The 19,552-nt window shown below is 31.5% G+C and overlaps 1 protein-coding gene across 11 annotated transcripts in view; it reads right to left on the reverse strand.

Annotated features, from left to right (window-relative positions):
- LOC145261156 (uncharacterized) overlaps positions 1-19,552 on the reverse strand; it is a 124,129-nt gene that overhangs the window by 43,021 nt on the left and 61,556 nt on the right. For all 11 annotated transcript variants that reach the window (XM_080119473.1, XM_080119475.1, XM_080119469.1 and 8 more), the window contains exons 6-10: positions 10,207-10,308; positions 8,146-8,202; positions 6,696-6,749; positions 4,563-4,643; positions 2,364-2,556 (exon numbers count right to left, since the gene is read on the reverse strand). In XM_080119473.1, coding sequence (XP_079975599.1) covers positions 2,364-2,556; positions 4,563-4,643; positions 6,696-6,749; positions 8,146-8,202; positions 10,207-10,308 — 487 coding nt within the window. The remainder of the gene's footprint in view (positions 1-2,363; positions 2,557-4,562; positions 4,644-6,695; positions 6,750-8,145; positions 8,203-10,206; positions 10,309-19,552) is intronic.

The following is a 19,552-nucleotide window of genomic DNA, read 5'->3' on the forward strand; positions in this document are numbered from 1 at the left end:
CTTCAATCTATGCCTGACTTGTCCAAGTTTTGGGCATGAAGGTCCAACACACGACTGGTTATAAATCAAACAAGAAACTAAAACATTAATATAGAATCATGCCAACCAGAGCTAGTATTCAAAAATACTATGCTTAGCATTAGTCAGTGAATGTCTAAACGTTTTTTTTTTTTTACTTTTAATCATGAATTTAAAAAAATGTCTTCCCTTCTATAAGTGCAGTACTTAAATTCTGTACTTAAAAAAATAAAATCATGAAATACATATCTTTATACAGTTAGGCATATTTATATTTCTGTAAGTAAAGAATTCTCTTTTAACCTAATTCGCCGTCCATTATAAATTTTGAATCATAGCTGCTAAATTGGGGGGGGGGGGGGATAATATTGGCTATATTGAATTTTGTGAAAAAGAGTAAAGAAATGATGGAAGCCCTCAGTTCAAATACCTCTAATTTTTTGTAAATTTTTTACAATATAGATATTAGACATTCATGGTGATGTCATAGTTTGGGCATTCACACCGAGTTGGTTGGGCTAGGTTTTTTCTAACAAGTTCACCACGTCCTGAACACTGACCTGGCACAACAATACAAGGATGCTTTTGTTATGAGTGCAAGTCATTCGCAGTTCCAACAACAGACTGCACAGACGGAAGCTGAGAATCAGTTCAGCATCCTACTTAACTATCCTCAGAGACAGATTTTGAGTTGACCACCACAACGTTTGTAAAAAAAAAAAAAAAAAAAAAAAAAAAAAAAAATTTGGCTCAAGACAATGAATATTAAACATTAATAAATATTCACTAAATTTTAGTTTCTTTGGAGAATTTTTTTTAAAGGTTTTTAGGGGGCTCTCATTTGAATATTCAAATATTTCAGATTTGCATTAAATTTGATTCACAGTCATAAGACACCAGTTAAACCAGATTCTCCAAATTTCCATTTCTTCTTAAGACCCCTTAAGTTTTAGACATTTTAAAGAATCAAAATCATACTAGATTTTTTATCTAAATTTGAAATAAGGATTCTGGATAAGATTTAGAAGCATTATTTCTTGATTTTGCTCTTCGTAAGAGGGCACAAGGGAATCAAAACTTGCATTTGTAGAATATATTTCTTTTCCCTAATAATAATAATAATATTAAAATAATAATAATAATAATATTAATATTAAAATGTTTCAATGCTATTATTTCATCATCATATGTGGTTTAATGTCGGTTTTACATCTTGGCAGATGTTAGACTGCTTTTAGAAATTAATTTCCAAACCAACTTATCTCTGGCCAGGTCTTTATGTATCTCTTTTTTTCTCAAGTCATTTTTACCAATTCCTTCAGTGTTTTCCTTGGCCTTCCACATGAGCTGGACCTGCTATTTCTATTTTTACTAGTTATAAACTCAAGAACTTCTATCCACTCATTCAACGTGGTCATACCATTAAAGTCTCCTGTTCTGCAAACATCTTCCTATACTGTCAAGATTTAATCTTCCTCTAAGATCATCAGAATTAAGCATATCTTTAAGGCTCATAACCCATTCACTATAATATTATTCTCATATTATTCCTTTCCATGCAATATATGTTCTCAACCGTCACTAATCGTGTTGTACTTTCATACATTATTACACTGCGTACACACATCTTTGATCGACATTGGTAATACTTTGACAGTAATAGCAGATCTTCCCTGAACTTAATCTTGCAATCATATTAACACCTGCAGTTCTTCAGAATTTACCCTATACTAAAAAGCAAAAATAAAGAAAAATCTGTATGATATATGTACCAGTAACGGAATGAAAATATATTCCAAAAATCATGTAAATTGATCAAGTAATGTTTTTTTTTTGTAAAGAAAATCATTTTTAAGCATTTAATGGAAATCTGTAGACATTATAACATAAGTCATAAGTATGAATGGAGTTTCTTGTAATTTTTATTAAAATGGCAGATAACAGTCACTTCTCGAATACTCATAAAATTGGATTTTCTCATTTAAAAATAAAACTACTTGATCAATTTAAGTAATTTTTCTTATATGACATTACACCATACAGATTTTTTTTTTGTTTTTTTAATAGAGGGGGAATTCTGGACAAGAACTGCACCTGTTCTTTCCTGTGCTCCAATGGCAACACCACAACAAAGTTTCTGAACAACCTCAACATCATCTGCCATTCAAATATACTTTCTCTACATCAGAGTTCTCATCCATCTCTATTGTCTTACAGTTACATTTCATAATTGAAATTTCATTTATATTATATAAGGATTGAATTACATAAAGCCAAACTAACAGAGTTCAATAGAGGAGATACTGAATCATGTGAACTGTATTATAGAGCCAGCAATGTCTTACCTGGTAAAAGCTGGTGATGTGAATTTTGATGTAGAGTTTGATTCATTCTGACTTGGAGCTGTAGTAGAGCTGATATTGCCTGCTTCAACTCCGCTAAGTCGGCTGGTGGCACTATCAAAAGAGGCAGTTTCTTTGGATGTCTCACTTGAAGGTTTCGAGGATGAAGAATCAGCATCCAACTTTTCTGTTTGTTCTAAGAAAGATGAGAATTTTGTGAGGTAAAGAAATAAAATGACGTATTTGAATAAATTTGGGAGTGTTAAATATTGGCCAAGTAAACCCACCAGTACATAAAAGAGTTAGTTGGTTGGTTGTTTTTGTTTTATGGCATATCAACCCTTTTCAGGTTATTTAATGCCAAATCTAGTGATTTTGAAGAAAATGTTTTAATAGAATATATTTTTTTTTTCAAGTCAGTTTCTATTTAATCCATAGTTGGGACCCTAACAGATACTATCACTCCGGGTCAGAGTGGACCTGGAAGCAATGGCAATTAAAGGGTGGCTCCACACTCCCCAGAGCCCGCAAGCTGGGGCCTCACCATCGGATATAGTTTAAGGTCATATCCACGACTCCCATTGAGGGACTTTTACCCTCTGCAGGGGGGGTGGGGGGGCAGTCAGCATATTCTAATGCCCCACCGACAGGGCCAACATAAAAGAGTATAATCGGGAAATACATTCTTATAAAAGCTTCAAGGGATATTGTCAGTGATGCACTACCTTCATGGCCAAGTTCAGGTTTCGCATCACATCAGTTCAACAATAACCCCGAGATGACTCCGCTGTCTGTGCCAACATCGCAAAAAAAAAAAAATCACATTCTGATATCCTTTCCTTTTTTTCAATGAGGAGCCATTGAGAAAATGTTGTGAAGGACACAAAAAACATAAGTTACTTTTGAGTTTGTCCTTCATCCCATTTCCTTTTAAATTCCTTTTCACAGTTATCTCTCTCTCTCTCTCTCTCTCAATACGATAACGTGTGTGTGTTCTCTTCTGTGTCAGGCTTATATCTGAGTCGTTTAATTGTTATGGACTTACATTTTTTGTAATAAATAATTTTACGAAGAATACTTCATAAGTTTTGGTTTCGATTATAGCTGATGGCACTCCAGTAATCTATTCTTTTTATAAATAATTTTATCAAGAAATCTTCATAAGTTTTGGTTTCAGTTATAACTGAAGGAACCTAAATTTTGAAATAGCAACTTTATAATATATAAAAATTCATAGAACATTAACTCAATAATAATATATACGAAATCTGCAAGAAATTAAATATCATATTTAAACATACTTTACGACCAGGCTACATCGGGCGTTCCTACTATCTTAGATAAATACTTTTGCAGTTTTAACAAAAGAGCTACAATAATATCAGAGCATCTCCATTTACGCTGAACATCTACAGAATCCCAACATCAATGTATTACATATGAGTCCCCTGTGGAATTTCCACAGGTCCTGCTAGTATATATGAATATAATATTTTCGCAAAAATCAAGACAACAAAACATTAATTGAGAACATCATATTCTGTTTTTTCTTATGTGTTACAATCGTTTCAAAACGATTTGGACAATTTTAAATATATTATATTATTGGGTAAAGAAAGCTTAGATTCTTATTTAGAATTTGACTTAATAAAAAAATGTACAGAAAAATCTTTATGATGTCACAGAATAAAGATGTCATATTCCAAAAATCACAAATTGATCAAGTAGTTTTTGTTTCAACTTAAAAAAAAAAAAAAAAAAAAAAAAAAAAATCGAAATTTACACATTTTAGTGATTAAAAAGTTTTAATTATTTTGAATACAAGCAAAATCTCAGTAGTCGAATGGAGTTGTCACCCCTTGAATTTAAACACATTCTAAAACAATGTTGGTTCCCATTTCGCTTTCTTATAAAATTTTATTTTCTTAATTAAAAAACTACTTGATCAATTTATGATTTTAGGAATATGACATCTTTGTTCCCTGACGTACATCATGAAGATTTGTCTTTATTTTCTCTATTTTTGTTCTTTTAAGTCAAATTAAATACTAAATAAGAACCGAAGCTTGATAAGGTTGAGAAATTATTTGAGCAGAAACAAAATAAAATTTACAAGAACTGCAGGGTTGAACACATGTCTAAAACAGGCAAGTGTTGTGCTAATCGATATATTAAAATTGAGTCCTAAATCTTGTACAATACCTTTTTCAGGTGAATTCTTATTTGTCGGGTCAGGAAGTGTGGCAGGTTTGATCAAACTGTGCATATTTTGCGGTCGCGATTCTGCAACAAAAAGAAACAAAGAAATAATAATGTTGAAGAAGAAAAGAAAACTGGGTCAACCCAAAGTACAATATGGTACAAAAGTCTTGTTACTCATAATAATAGACGAACAAGTAATACAGCAATACAAAACATGTTCTAGATTCAGTTTATACATTTTAAAAACAGTAAAACAAAATAACACTAAAGCAATAAAATAACAAGCAATCCTCCAGTACAATAAAGAACAATGTGTGTGTGTGTAATTTTTTTAACAAACCACGTGGTCCCCCTCTGGTGCTGCATGTGAGATAACACCAGAAAAAAATAGTAAAGAAATGATGAATGTGATAAGTGTGAAGGTTGAGTTAGTCCTAAAAACAAATATTACTTACGTCATAGTTAAAAATTGAGTAATTTGATTTAAACTTATCACATTTTGTCACTCTTCTTGGCCCAATCATGGTTCCTGGGCACCCTAAGAAATTAGTGCTTTCCAAAATTCCAGAATTTTGCCAGGGTCACCCATACTGGATTTTTATTAAGAACAATAGGCTCCACATTTTGGCCAAGTTTTAGAAAAATCTAATCGATAGATCAAAAGTTATGGGGAAAAACGTCATTTTGGCCATTTTGACCTATTCTGAGCCCTTGGGGACGCAACGGGAATTTTCACAAAAAACTTTTTTACCGTGCACATCTATTTAATGAAATACAATTTGTGGCAAAATTTCAGGACAAACTAATGGACAGTTATCTAGCAATCGTCCAGACTAAGGGACACACGGACGCCACTGAAATCGGGGGACTAACAAACATACGAAATAGGGAGCTAGAGTGGTCAAAAAGTGGGTGCTCACTGTACGCTAATGTCTTAGTTAAATATTGTTATCTCCCTCAAACCAGTGATGACATATCTAACAGCGTTGGCAAAATTTATCGGCGTTTACTGTTGGTAAGTGTTTTTGTTAAGAGTCGCACTTCTTTGTTTATAAAGCCATTCGGCAAAATGACGTCAGACAAGTTTTAAGGTTCTGATGACCAACACTGTATATAATGTAACTTCTTTTTAAGCAAATATAAAAATAGAAGTTTTGTCAATTTTTTTACTTGGTTTCCACCTTAACATTTTCCTTTAAAATGACGATTGCTAAAGGTTTTCGGATATGCTGAAAACAAATATCGCATTTAAATTTTCCACAAATAGTTTTCCGGATATTAAGCAATGTAATTCTTTATGTTAAAAGTGGTGGCAACTGTTGTACAAGTAAGTGCGCATATTTTTACCATAATTAATATACTCACTATTCCATAGCTAGCCATAACATATACTGACCCAACAGGTCACGGGTAGTCTAGTAATTTATAAAATTTAAGGAAAGATCAACTTTTATACAAAGACAAAATTAGAAAGATGGCCATAAATATAATCATGTTAGTAATAGCTAAAAATTTTGTGAAAATCTTAACCTGACTGTTTGATAGATCTCGCTTGCTAGGACTTCAGATATGTCATTTTTCAGTGCAAGGATCTGAACCTCTATTTATGTAGGTCACACTTTTACTCTAAAGAACAAGACAATATATCATCTATACAATAAAAGGTGAATTTACATGCATCCAGTTCGCCTTAATATTCATGTATGCAAATTAAATTTTTATGAGGAAAGAAGCAGAGGCTTAATCTTAATGTGATAATAAAAAAAAATTTTTTTCTTTTAATATATGCACAAAATTATTCCATCATTATTAGCAGTAGTAATTTAATTTTGTTTTATCCAATCAATTAATTTGAACTTCTTTGTTTCATTAATTAGTTTCGTTTCAAGGATTTCAAGTAGTAAATCTCATTTTGAAACTTGACCCTTCGGGTGACAAATATCAAAAAATTGGCCCAAAACATTAATTCCTTCACCCTCAACTGGGCACTTTTTTTTGCTCAACCAACACCCTTTCACTGACCTCCACTTTCTTTACAAACACCCAGGCAACGCCGGGCACCCAGGCTAGTTGCAACTAAATGGTAAAGTAAACTAGTATTCAGATAAAAAAAGATAAAAAACAGATTCTTACCAAATTGACTTTGGAATAAAAATGGACTTGATTTGAAACCGGCTGATTTAAAATCTGAAGTTAATAAAAAAAACATTCTTGAAAAATATTGGCATTACAAAGTATGAACTATTTCATAGACCAATTTTTGAGTAAACAAAAACAATGTACATCTTGCTACTGCATAATTTTTATTTTTTATTTTTAGCAAACGATTTTTTTTTTTTTTTTTTTTCAAAAAAAGAAGTTAAAATTAAAAATATATCATTTATACAAAATCATCAGGCTGCTATACCTGTATTCAGTAGAATGTTAAATTGTAAAGTTACAACATTACATAAAATAATTGGTGCTTTGGAATAAGAACGAAAATCTAAATATTGAATTTTAATATAAACTAATAGTATCTACTTAATTGCCATGTCGAAATTAGTAACATATCCAAAAATTATGAAAAAAAGGATGAAGTAGAAAATTAATTATTAATGAAAATAGTTTTCAAAAGTTATACCTAAATAATAAACAGACGAGTTCATATATAAAAGAGGTAATTGTCTGTTTCGTTACATTTTAATGGCAGATCAATGAAATGTGAAATCGTGAAAGTATATGTTTTATGTAATTATGCAGTCATGTTAATTATTGCGACATGGCAATTAAGTAGATAACATTGTTTTTAGTTGAAATTGGCATAAAAATTAAGTACATAACGGAAATTCAATTTTGCAGCTTTTGATTTTCAGTCTTATTCTGAAAGAACACCAAAATATTGCACAGAATTTGATCAGGATATTAATATTACATTAATTATATACATAAAGGGTTGATTTTAGAAAGTAAAAGGAAAGAAATGCCTAAAAGAATATAAATAATTGATGGAGGTTTGATATTTATCTCCCTTCTATGACGGGATGATGTGACACAAGGGTCAAAAAGTGGGATTGAAAGAGCTAATGTATAGAGAAATCGCATTTGCTTACCAATATTGCCTGAGCAGCCCTGGTAGGAGTGATTCATGTGATTAGCAATAAACTAACCACTTCTCAAAGAAAGAAGGCAAAGTATTGGAGAGTTGACTGCCTAGAACTGCATAAGATTAAAGCCATACCTCGGTCAACAGGGAAAAGGCCTAGACTCTGGTAACTTGAGGCCAAGGGAACAGCCCCAATTGGAAGCTGACCAGATAGTTAATCAAGATGCAAGATGTTACAAGTACAAAAATTGGGGGAGGGAGTTAGAGGTTTTAAAATAGTTCAATTTTTTTTTTCCGAATTTAATGTAGGAATTGAATGGTCTTTGATAAAACCATTCAGTCTGATCAGATAAATAGTTCTTGAATTTTCAATATTTCCATGGAATATTTTATAGAATCCAATAATTACATTGTTAGGCAGAAATATGCAGTATCACGATTGACTTATGTTCTTGTTTTGAAGATTTGTAATAATGACATGATAAATGGTTTACTTACTAGTGGAGTCAGGACCTGGTTGCCGTGATAAACCAAATCGACTGGGAGCAATAATTCCTAAAAATAAGAAGATTCACCAAATAAGATCTTATTATTTTTTTAAAACTAGGCAACATTATTAAGCCTAGTGGAATGTTGTAGACATTTAATTTGAAGGTGCTTGTCCAGAATTACTCAATATTAAAATAAATTTTTTTTTTAAATCTGTATGATGTACATGTGATACATTGTCAACATCACCGACCCCAACACTGTTTTTGTAGTCTTTTCTCATTCTGGCTGCATTGTCATCTCCCACGCACTGGCGACTGCCGAGGTAGGTGCACTGGCTGAAAAGTATAAAAATAAAACAAAACACAGATTCTGACACTTTCTGTAAATATTAGTTACATTCTTGGAATGTGCGTGACACCATCGAGTCTCTACACGTTAAGGTCCACATCGTGAGTTTTCTGTCAAATATATGTTCGTCAGTGGATCAATTAATTTCCTCATTTGCTAAGAGCCACAGCTTGCGTTCGACTATCTTTTACTCAACACACCTTCACTAACAATCCTATTCATCTTCCGTTGTGTACCTTGGTGAACAATTTCCTAGCCATTGTTCTGTTGATAAACTTACTTCCCCTATCTTTTCTAATACTTCTTTTTCTCTTACTTCCCTATATTTAGAGGTGGGAGGATGTCAAAAGTATCACATAGGTAGCCATGACAAAATAAAAATATATGCCAAAATTAACAAATTGATTAAGTAGTTTTATTTTTATATAAGAAAATCAGATTTTATTAGCAGCACCCACCGTTTTGAAAAAAAGTTCTCAAAAACAGGGGAGATAAGAATTCAAAACTAAAAAAGTAGCTATGATTTGAGGTGGTAGGCACTCAGTCTGAAAGGACACATAAAAGCAAGGTATAGATAATAATTGTAAACTTTCATGTTTTTTTTAATAATACAGGCAATGAGGGGTTCTAATTATATCCGTGCTTAAAATGTTACATTATTTCAATTGGAAAAACAATTTCCAACTGACTGCTTAAAAATAATTTGATTGACAAAAATAATACTTTATCAATTTTTTAATTTTTGCAATATATTTTTGTTTAGTTGCACGTATGTATATCAGATTTTTATTTATTTTTGTTTTTTTTTAATAGGAGTGAATTTTGGACAAGAACCAAATGCTTTTGCTCTATTAATGATATCAATGTCCATGATGTCAAACTGGTCAAACAGATCTTGCGACTGTTAAGTTGTCAAATCTTCTGGCTCTACATTGCAAATCTAAGTAATCATTGTCTTGTAGTTGCACTGCAATTGCTGCAGGTCTATGTACATAGGAATTATAAGAATGGCCATGAGTAATGATAGTAAAAATAAAATAGTCATTTGTGATCCAAAGTGTTAGAAAAAAAAATAAAGAGGAAAAACAAAAATAATAATAGGACAAAATAAGTCCATTGACAGGACAAAAGGTATAGGAAATGAGGTTAGCAAAAAGATAAGGGGAAGTGTTTCACAAAGGCCATCTGAAATAGGATTGTTAATCAAGGTGCGGCAGTAATTGGGACAAAGGACTAAATAATAGAGGCCAATATATTTAGATATTAATTTGCAAACAGTTTAACAAGTGGAAGTGAGTTTTGCAACAGTTTAGGGACAGTCTTGAGTGGATGACAGTTGGTAGCTCGAATCTCCCTCAAGAGAAATCAGATAAATTAGAGTCAAAACTGGGTGAGAGTAAATTGAACTAAGAAGAAAATAGCTGGGGATTAATGCGACCAGACAACGTTTGGGATTTCTTTTTTTTATACTATGTGACGATATCACACACACAAAATTCAACTGAATTATATCAACTATTGACAATGTTGATAACATTGCAACCATGAAGGTGATCATCGGGTCACACATTTTTAGTTTTATTTTGAATAATAAACATTTGTAGTAATATATAAATTCCATTTGAAACAAAAGTGATTGAAAGTAGAGATAAGAGACAGTGAAAAAAAAAAAAAAAAAGCAATTGCCAGATAATGAGAAATCTAAAATGCTTAACTAACCTTCAGACGACTGGGTTGTTATAGAGGCTGATGATACCATATCACTCTTCAATGAACCTTTTGGTGCAAAAGGGTTCTGTATCATCTTGCTGGCACCAAGAACTAAAAAAAAAAAAAAATAAAAAAAATAAAAAATGAACGTCATCAAGTAAGCACATTTCCAATCAATAAATGAATCTGGCTCCTATCACAGAAGCACCTCCGTATGTATTTTATATTTTTATTATCCTTAAAAATGTAATAAAAAGGTTCTCAAATACCGGATGCACCCTGAATATACACACACACTGAACTTTATTTTATGTATGAATAAATGAAAAAAAAAAAAAAAAAAAAAATTTTATTACGATTAAAACAAATTACTATTATTGAAATTTTTTATATAAGCTAATATTTAGAAATGATTATATATATATATATATATATATATATATATATAGAGAGAGAGAGAGAGAGAGAGAGAGAGAGAGAGAGAGAGAAAGAGAGAGGGTACTGACAATAAAAAAATTAAAAAAACTCTTAGAAATTTTAATTCTAATTTTCATATCTATTTTTTAAATAATCTATAATAAATTAATGCTTGGTATTATTAGTTTGCAATTTATGGTCTTATTCCCCTCATTTATATGCAATAATTTTTGCAATATTAACAGTAATTAATTATTAATTTAGTTATTCACTAAAAAGAAAAGGATAAATTCATTCGTTTTCAAGGAAAATCATGGACATTTAAATCAACCTATCAATTTTATCCAGTTAGAAAACAATATATTGATGGGTTCATAGATAAAGGGAGTATTTGAATGCCCCACCTCGTCTCTCGTAACGTCAAAATCAAATTTCCCTTTTTGGTATTTTTAAAAGAGTTCCTACTTACACAGCATTGCTCAAGTGAATTGAGTTCTTCCTATTGATTTTTTTTTTAATTTAAAAAAAAATATAAATTTGTATTGAAATTACAATAATGTTAATATTTATTTACATGAATAAGTACAAAAGTATACATTATTTAATTATTGGAATTCTTTTGGAGATGAGTAATTTGTATATTTTTATTTATTTGCAGACTTTTCTCCTCATCTTTACAGTTTTTGTTTCACGAGATTTCAGCCAACTAATACTCGGTCTCCTATATCGTTGCGGTTAACAACCTGACAAAGGCTAAAGGAATATTTGGCCGAAACTTTGTGAAACAACAATAAAAGATGAGGATAATCGTCTGCAAATTAATAAATAAAAATAAGTGCAAAAGGTTTTGTTTTTCTCAACTTTTGTCAACAAAAAACAACTGTACAATGTACATATCTGACAGATACATACATTGTACAGTTGGTTTTGTTTTTTAATATAGAGGGAATTCTAGACAAGAACCATTTTTTTTCTTTTTCTTCACTAAGAATGGAAAAATCATTGTAAAAAGTAAATTTTTTTTTTTTTTTTTGAAGACTTGAAGTGAAATATATTTTAGATTACAAATCAAATGACAGGAGGGGCCGACATGGCATGCACTAGAGAATTAACCGCAATTGATGGACCAAACCAACAAAAATTTTATTTAAAAATCTCACAATTTTTCTTTTTATTAGAATAGGTAGGCAGTACAGACAGCAAAACAAAAAAGTGGTTAAGCAACAAATAAATGTTCTACCTGGTTAAGTTTTTCGTATTTTAACTTATTTTAAAGCGTTTATTTACTTTCAAATAAACGTAGTGTCGAGTACTTAATTTAGAATGCTAAAAAAATGGTTGACATTGGACAGTCATCTTGGGGAAAGTTTCAATAATTGGCAAAAAAAAAAAAAAAAAAATCGAAAATGACAAATATTGGTAAAAACCCACCAATTATGAAAATGTCTACCAGTTCTACCAGTCTTTTGTTTAATTTTAGAGCGATTATCGAGACGCCTTAAATCACTGTTTAATTTGACTATTTCTTTTTTGTTCTAACTTTAGACTATGCACTACTTGTATTTCAAACTACATAAATGCTTTAAAATATGTTAAAAACACAAAAAACATCTAGGTATGTAGAAAAGTAACTTACTTTGCCTTTGGTAGCATTTATTTGGGTGTTTCTATATTTTATAAATGAAAAAATATTGAATTTCAAGTAAAACAAATGGTACCTACGTAATTTGTATCTCGCAAATAGTAACATATCCAAAAAATATGGAAAACGATAAGGTAGCAAAATTATTAACAACCCTTTAATACACAAATTATTTTGAGAAACTTAAAAAATGCTTTTGCTATTTTTTTCCAATCAAGAAGATGTAAGTAAACAAGCTAAACCTAATGTTTACTAAAAAGTTTTATTAATAATAATAACATTGAAAAAGGACTGAATTGTCCTACCCGTCATATGACACAAAAAAATGAAACCAGACTAAATGATCTGTTGGAGCATGAGGTATAATAAGAAATGACTATGGTTTACAATATTAACTAACTATATTCCCTTTTAGTAAAAATTTCCGTTTTGTTATTCTACATAAATAAAATCTATTAGACTAGAAAATAATTCAAGCAATTGACTTTAGTGAGCAGAAAAACAGAAACTTACTACTATAAAAATTTATCTATTTTTTTTTTTTTATAAATATGATTTTATCAAGAATTCTTCATAAGTTTTGGTTTCAGTTTCAATAATAGCTGAAGGAACTCAAGTTATATATATATATATATATATAATTATAAAACTCAAATGACCTTGTAACGGGTGTTGTAACCCCACATTCAGTTTACGACTTCCAGTTGCGCATGCATACATAAACATCAACCCATAACCCACAAATAAACACAAATCGCTACTTTTGCAGAATTTGACCTGCGCACTGAAATATTAACGTTATTATTTAGAAATTATTATTTAACATGGGAAGGGTGGGCATGTTTTGCAACTATTCTGTATTACAACTATACTGTCGCAATGTTCTTACAAATAAATCAACTTTGATCCGTTGACAACCATAAGAACAATTTACAACAGTGATTTCCCCACCGCCTTCCTTTTTTTAAATACACCTTTCTTTAAAACATTCATACATTTTCTTCTACACTACCAACATAAATAAATAACCATGAAAATGTTTTTTTTTTAATTTGTGTTACGAATAAATAATCAACGTAACAATATAACATTGTTTTACTGTGTACATTTTCAGCGTCACAATTGTTTTGTTTTTTTTATTTTCGCTTTTAAATTAAAAGATATATCAAAATTTGAATTTAACTTTAAGTATTATGGTATCTATCCAGTGCACATCAACCTATAAGTATGGCAAACCACTTATAATTCAATGGCTGTAAGTTTTTTGTTTTTTTTCTTCAAAAATAAACAATCATAAACATAACGACTCATAGAAATCTATCTATATTCTTTTTCATTTTAATATACTTTCATAGAAATGTTTCTGTTATGTCGCAAAAACTATTTTCTTTATGTCACAAGTGTCACGCTCATACATTAATTCCATAACTAATATAACATACTGACCCAAAGGGTCACAGGTAGTTGAGTGTGTGTGTGTGTGTATATATATATATATATATATATATATAATTTTGGTTCAAGCTGATTTACCCAAATCATATGGATATATTTTTTATTTTTGAAATCATAAAATTATAATATATAAGAATCGATAGAAAATTTACTTTATTATAATATATATGAAATCTGCATAAAATAAAATATATTTAAGCATATTTTACAACTAGGCATACCTGCTAGTTTAAATTATTTTGCGGTTTTAACAAAAGAGCTACAATAATATCAGGGTGTCTCCATTTATGCTAAACATTCACAGAATGCCACCATCAATATATTACATGAGAGTCCACTGTGGAATTTCCACAGGTCCCGCTAGTTCAGTATGAAATCTAACAAAACAATTACGCTTCTTTTCACAGTACAAATGCACATTTAGTACAGAACATGGAATTTTTCCTTTATATACTGGAAACTTGCAGGTACCCCTTCTGTCGGCCACTTCTGGTAGATAACCTATGCCATCTGTCCTCACATCATGCTCTCAAAGAGACTTGATGGCATGTCCACAATGTTTCTTTGGAAAATATTCTTGTTCAACCCTTGAAGAAGGTTGAACAAGTTTTTTAATTGGATTTTTTTCCACTTAATATCAAAGAAGTTAATAGTCTCAACTTGAATTCACTGAGAGAATTTTATTGATGCCTCTTGATGTTTATTTTGTCCTGTGAACGTCTGTAAAGAAGCCAGCTGTTTACACATATCTCTATAATGTGAAACACTACGAAGATAATACTCTCTTGAGTGGAAAGCCATTCTATAGTAGTAATGCGTTCACAAATAAGTTCTTTTTTTTGCATTAAAGAGTTAATGAAAAACTTTGATAAAGTTTATATGGGGGCAATTACGTTTATCACGTGATGTTTATCTCCCCTGTCAGCTTATCTCTTTTTTAGTAAGCATAATATACAGGGTGGAATGATAAAATTGTAACCCTAAAAAAAAAAAAAAAAACAATACCACAGCTTTATTTTAAAACTTTTATTGAAATAATCAATTCAGATAACTTGATTATGTATTAGAGCTAACATCTATTCAATGTAGCTGCCTCAATACGGGTCTGGAACTGGAGGCATGCCTTTTCCACAAGTGTCGGCAGGAGCTCTGCAATCAGACTGGCTTTGGTGTTATGGGAGGTCATGTTGATGATGTTCTCAATGTATGACCAAACAAATTAGTCCAGCAGGGTTAGGTCGAAGGAGGAGAAAGGCCAGTGAGAAGAGTGCAAAGTTGTAGCACTCCTTCTGAAGCCAAGCTCTTTGGACTTGTGGGTTGGCACCAAGTTGTGCTGCCACACGCAGGGTCTGCCAGTGGGCACCTGATTGCACCAGGAGATCACCACACTCTCCAGCACATCTAGGTACACTTTGGTATTAACTTTCAAGCAGACTTCACAGATCTGATGTGGCATGATATGGCCCTCACTTGGAACCACATTAAAGACCATAACTAGCCATAAACTTCAATGAGTTGTGCCCTCAAGCATTGAACTATCCAGATTTGTATTTTAATAGTGCTGGCAATGGTTCTGTAGTTTTGGATTGGTAGAGAGCAAGATTTGTACAGCAGCACATCTCCGATCTCACTCTTGAACATTGCGTGATTTTCAGATATGAAAGAAGGCTCCTATCGCTCCTGGGATTTGTACACAACTGGCCAACTAGTAGGTGGTCTACAACAACACAAAAAGAAAACTGGTTTTCATCAAATGGAAATGGAATCATATGGTCTTTTCTAGGGTGACAATTTAATAATTCCATCCTGTATCAATTTTGCTTCCTTTCACAATTTTTTTTTTTGATTAATTATTTTTCTACCTTATCGTCTTTCATAATTTTTGGATATGTTACTATTTGAGACCTGACAATGATGTAGGTACCATCAGTTTCAGTTGAAATTCAATATTTTTTTCATTCGTATAACATAAAAGCGCCTTTATTTGTTATATATTTGATTTTTTGACCACTTTTTATCTTTTTTTGTCTTTGCTTGAATCAGAAGCAGCCAAATCGGACATTTAGTTGTGCCAGGTTTTGATCGTACATAATGGGATTACCTAAAATTGTACGACTAATTATGTACGATTATTTGCTCCTGCTTTACTATTAAAGCAACTTTTACACAAACTTGCTACTGGGTTTTGTCAGCGCAAAATATCGTAAAACTCTCTTGTATTATTACAATAAACCATAGAATGAATTTACTCACAAATTTCAACCGACAGGTTATTTTTGGCAAATATATTTTTAGATTCATATAAAAAATATTCACAAATTTTTTAAAAATTCTTTGTGCTACTTTTATTACTATTATTTATTTTTTTTTTAATATTCTCTCTTAAGCCAGAAAGTAAACAAAATAGAAATACAACTATTTATGTGTTGTGAGATATTTCAAATTTTGTTATAAATTTTCATTTCAAAGTTTTAGAATATAGTCTGTGTTAAAATAAAATCAACTTTGTCACTTTGGTTTATTTAAGACTAACGGTTCAGCCTAGCTTTGCTCAGGCCTTATGTACTGTTCATAACTATGTGCATATGTATGTATATATATATATATATATATACATACATATATATATATATATTAAAAAGTTTGACTCATGTCCAGGTAACCTATATCTAAAATTTCAAGTGTTTAGACCCAAAATTGGTGGAGGAGCTTGGTAGAGTCTGCAAAGATCAACTCTTTCAACTTTGATCTCTTGGCAGCCAAATTATCGCCTAAAAACTGATTAAAAAGCTTGCTGCATGTCTGATTACCATTTATGTAAAATTTCAAATGTTTAGACTCAAAATTGGCTGAATAGTTTACTAGAGACCGCTAAGGTCAAATCTTTTGAACTTTTACCCCTTGGTAGACAAATTTTTGGCCAAAAACCGATTAAAAAGCTTGCCTTATGTCTGAATACACTATGCAAAATTTCAAATGTTTAGACCAAAAATTGGCTGAGAGGTCAAATTTTTTTAAACTTTGATCTCAATTTTGACCTCTTAACATTTGTTTTGGGCTCAAATCAGGTTAAGTTTGATCCATGTCCAAGTAACCTACATCTAAAATTTCAAGTATTTAAACCCAAATTTGGCAAAGAAGTTTGGTAGAGTTTTCGAAGGTCAAATAGTTGAACTTTGACCCCTTAACAGCCACATTTGTGGCTGAAAACCAATTAAAAAGATTTTCAATAATCTCAATACCCCTTATGTCAAATCTCGAATCTGTAGACTGAAAATTGACAGAGTAATTTGGTAGGGAGTACTTCCAAGTACTCTAACCACTGCGCCACAGGTCCTTGTGGATTGTCCGCAAAGACCTGTGGCACAGTGGTTAGATTACTTGGAAAAAATGAATTATAAAAAGTGATATTCTCCTGAAGGTTAAAGGTTCAATCCTCAGTGTAAGTAACCAAAAAATACAATTGCGAATTACTTAGGACCTCTATCCAGTCATGACTGGTGGAACAAGAGCATGCTACCCCTGTGAAGTAAATAAAGGGTTCCGCTCGAAATTCCGTTGAAATTCCCGAGTTTGACAAGATACACCTGAAAAATGTCGGAGGTTACATTGACCGAAATGTGAAAAGCACACTAAAGATGAGAATAGTAGTCTCATGAATCCGAATAATACGAATAGCCCATCCTCATCTCAAAAATTCAGAAACGTCAATTGGCTTTGTTTTTATTCCAATAATAAAGAAAATAAACTTGTTTGTTTCTTTATTTTACAAAGATTAAAAAAATAAGTGACCCACTGGGTTGAAAAAAGTCTCAATTTAAGAATTTGCCAAAAAATAATCACGACTGCGACTAAGTCGTTTTTCTGTTTGTTTTAATAACATTTTTTGCGCTGATAGACTTAGCATATCGTTCATGTAAGAGGGAATATTTAATAAAAATCAGGAGTTTCCTTTAGTAAATATCTCTAAGTATGGACTTAAAAAGATATTTGCTAAAAAATAACCTCAAAACTCCTGAATAAATTCATTTTATTGTTTACTAGCGGAGGTACCTGGCGTTGCTCGGGGGTTTTGAGGTGTAAAAGAAAAAAAAAAAAAAAACGTGTTAGTAGGCAGGCTTAAACCCATGACGCGAAGACAGAAAAGAGAATGTAAGGAAACGTGACATCTTACCGCTACGCTATGAAGCCATAGGAAGTGAAAAGCGTTCAAATTTAGCGATGTCAATCAAAAAGTTGGCTTGCAGTTCACGCCGGTGCAGAAATGAACATTTGGCTGAAGGCCAGTTCAGCTTTCCGACATTTCATTTATTTGTTTCCCACGATGTTGGGGAAACCAACCTCCCCCGCAAAAGGAGGAACTCTCAATTGAATAGCAATTGTCTGATATGAAAAGTTTTCTCCACATTGATCAAAGCTAATTGCCTTCAAGACGTCCTGGCACGAAAGGCTGCTGACGACTCTGCTTCATTGAGTTTCGCTTTATTTATACGAAAAAGACCAACAAACATGCAAAAGGACGGAATAGCATGAATTTTATAAAAGTCGATCAAAATAAATGTAGTGACGATGTGCGTTCGCAAATCGTAGATATTATGATCCAGGGAGTATATAAAAAGTTCCTGAAAATAGTAACCCTCTTGAGACCCCCCCCTCCGAAAAAAAAAGCCTTTCTTGGACATACAAAAACATGCGCAGTCGTTTTGCCTTTTATAGATTACAAGATTGTTTTATATTTTACGCTGATGGACATAGTCGATCGCCTGTGTCGAAGTTGCTTTAATCAGCAGCAGTGGCAATTTAGTTGTACAATAATCGTACATCATTTTTAGTCCTACATATGTAGTAAAACCCTGGAAACGTATTTGTTTTATTCAGTTAAAGGATCACGCTTAGGTGATCAATACAGATATATTTTAAAATAAAAGATATAAATGAAAGCAGTTTCAACAAATGCTACAAAAACCTTGCAATATATATATACAGCTACTACAAAATGCAATGAGAATCACATGCACGCATACATATTACATTTTAAATGAGTTTTCAAGCTTATGTCAGAATCGAATACACTTCCAGTTTGGTCCTAGTTTATCCTCCCAGGCATTATTTCCTCTATTGCAAAAGGGAGATCAGTTTATTGTCAGTAACCTGGGGCAAGTGTATATATTATATATTTTTATGTATAAGATTCACTCCTACATTAGCTCATCAATCATTCTAACTTTTGGAACACTACAACTATGCATTAGGATGGGTAATGTGAGCTATATTTAGTTTAATTCAAAAAAGGAGGTGGAAGATGTTTGTGAAAATTCTGATACTTCAGATTTTTCACAAATTTTATTTATTTTTTAAAGTATTTTAAAGGGTTTTTAGAGAGCATAATATGGGAACAAACGGATTTGAAAATTTAAATATTTAAAATTTGCCTTAAATATGATCCAGTCATTAAATACCAAAAGTTAGGTTCTCTGAGTTTCAATTTCTTTCTCAAAACCTCTTGCATGTTAGCAGTTTTCTAGAATAAAAATTATGTAATGTATTTTCATCAAAATTCGAATAAGAATTCTAGACATAAGGTTTATACCTTGATTTTAATCGTTGTAAGATATAAAAGTGGCACAAAACTGCTGTTTGAGAGTTAATTTTACCTAACGGATCAATTAGATTTGAGGCATCTCAAAATAATAAATGACCATAAGGACACATGGTGGCTTAACACTTTTAAATTATAAAGAAAAAAAATTTATCAAAATTAGAATAAGGATTCTAAAGCTAAGGTTTAGTAGTATTATATGTTGCTTTTTTTATTTTTTGTCATAAAAGTGGAGTAAAACC

The sequence above is a fragment of the Euprymna scolopes genome, chromosome 37 (genome assembly GCF_053919585.1).
Source record: "Euprymna scolopes isolate OS-2025 chromosome 37, ASM5391958v1, whole genome shotgun sequence".
In the NCBI taxonomy this organism is placed as follows: Eukaryota; Metazoa; Mollusca; class Cephalopoda; order Sepiida; family Sepiolidae; genus Euprymna; species Euprymna scolopes.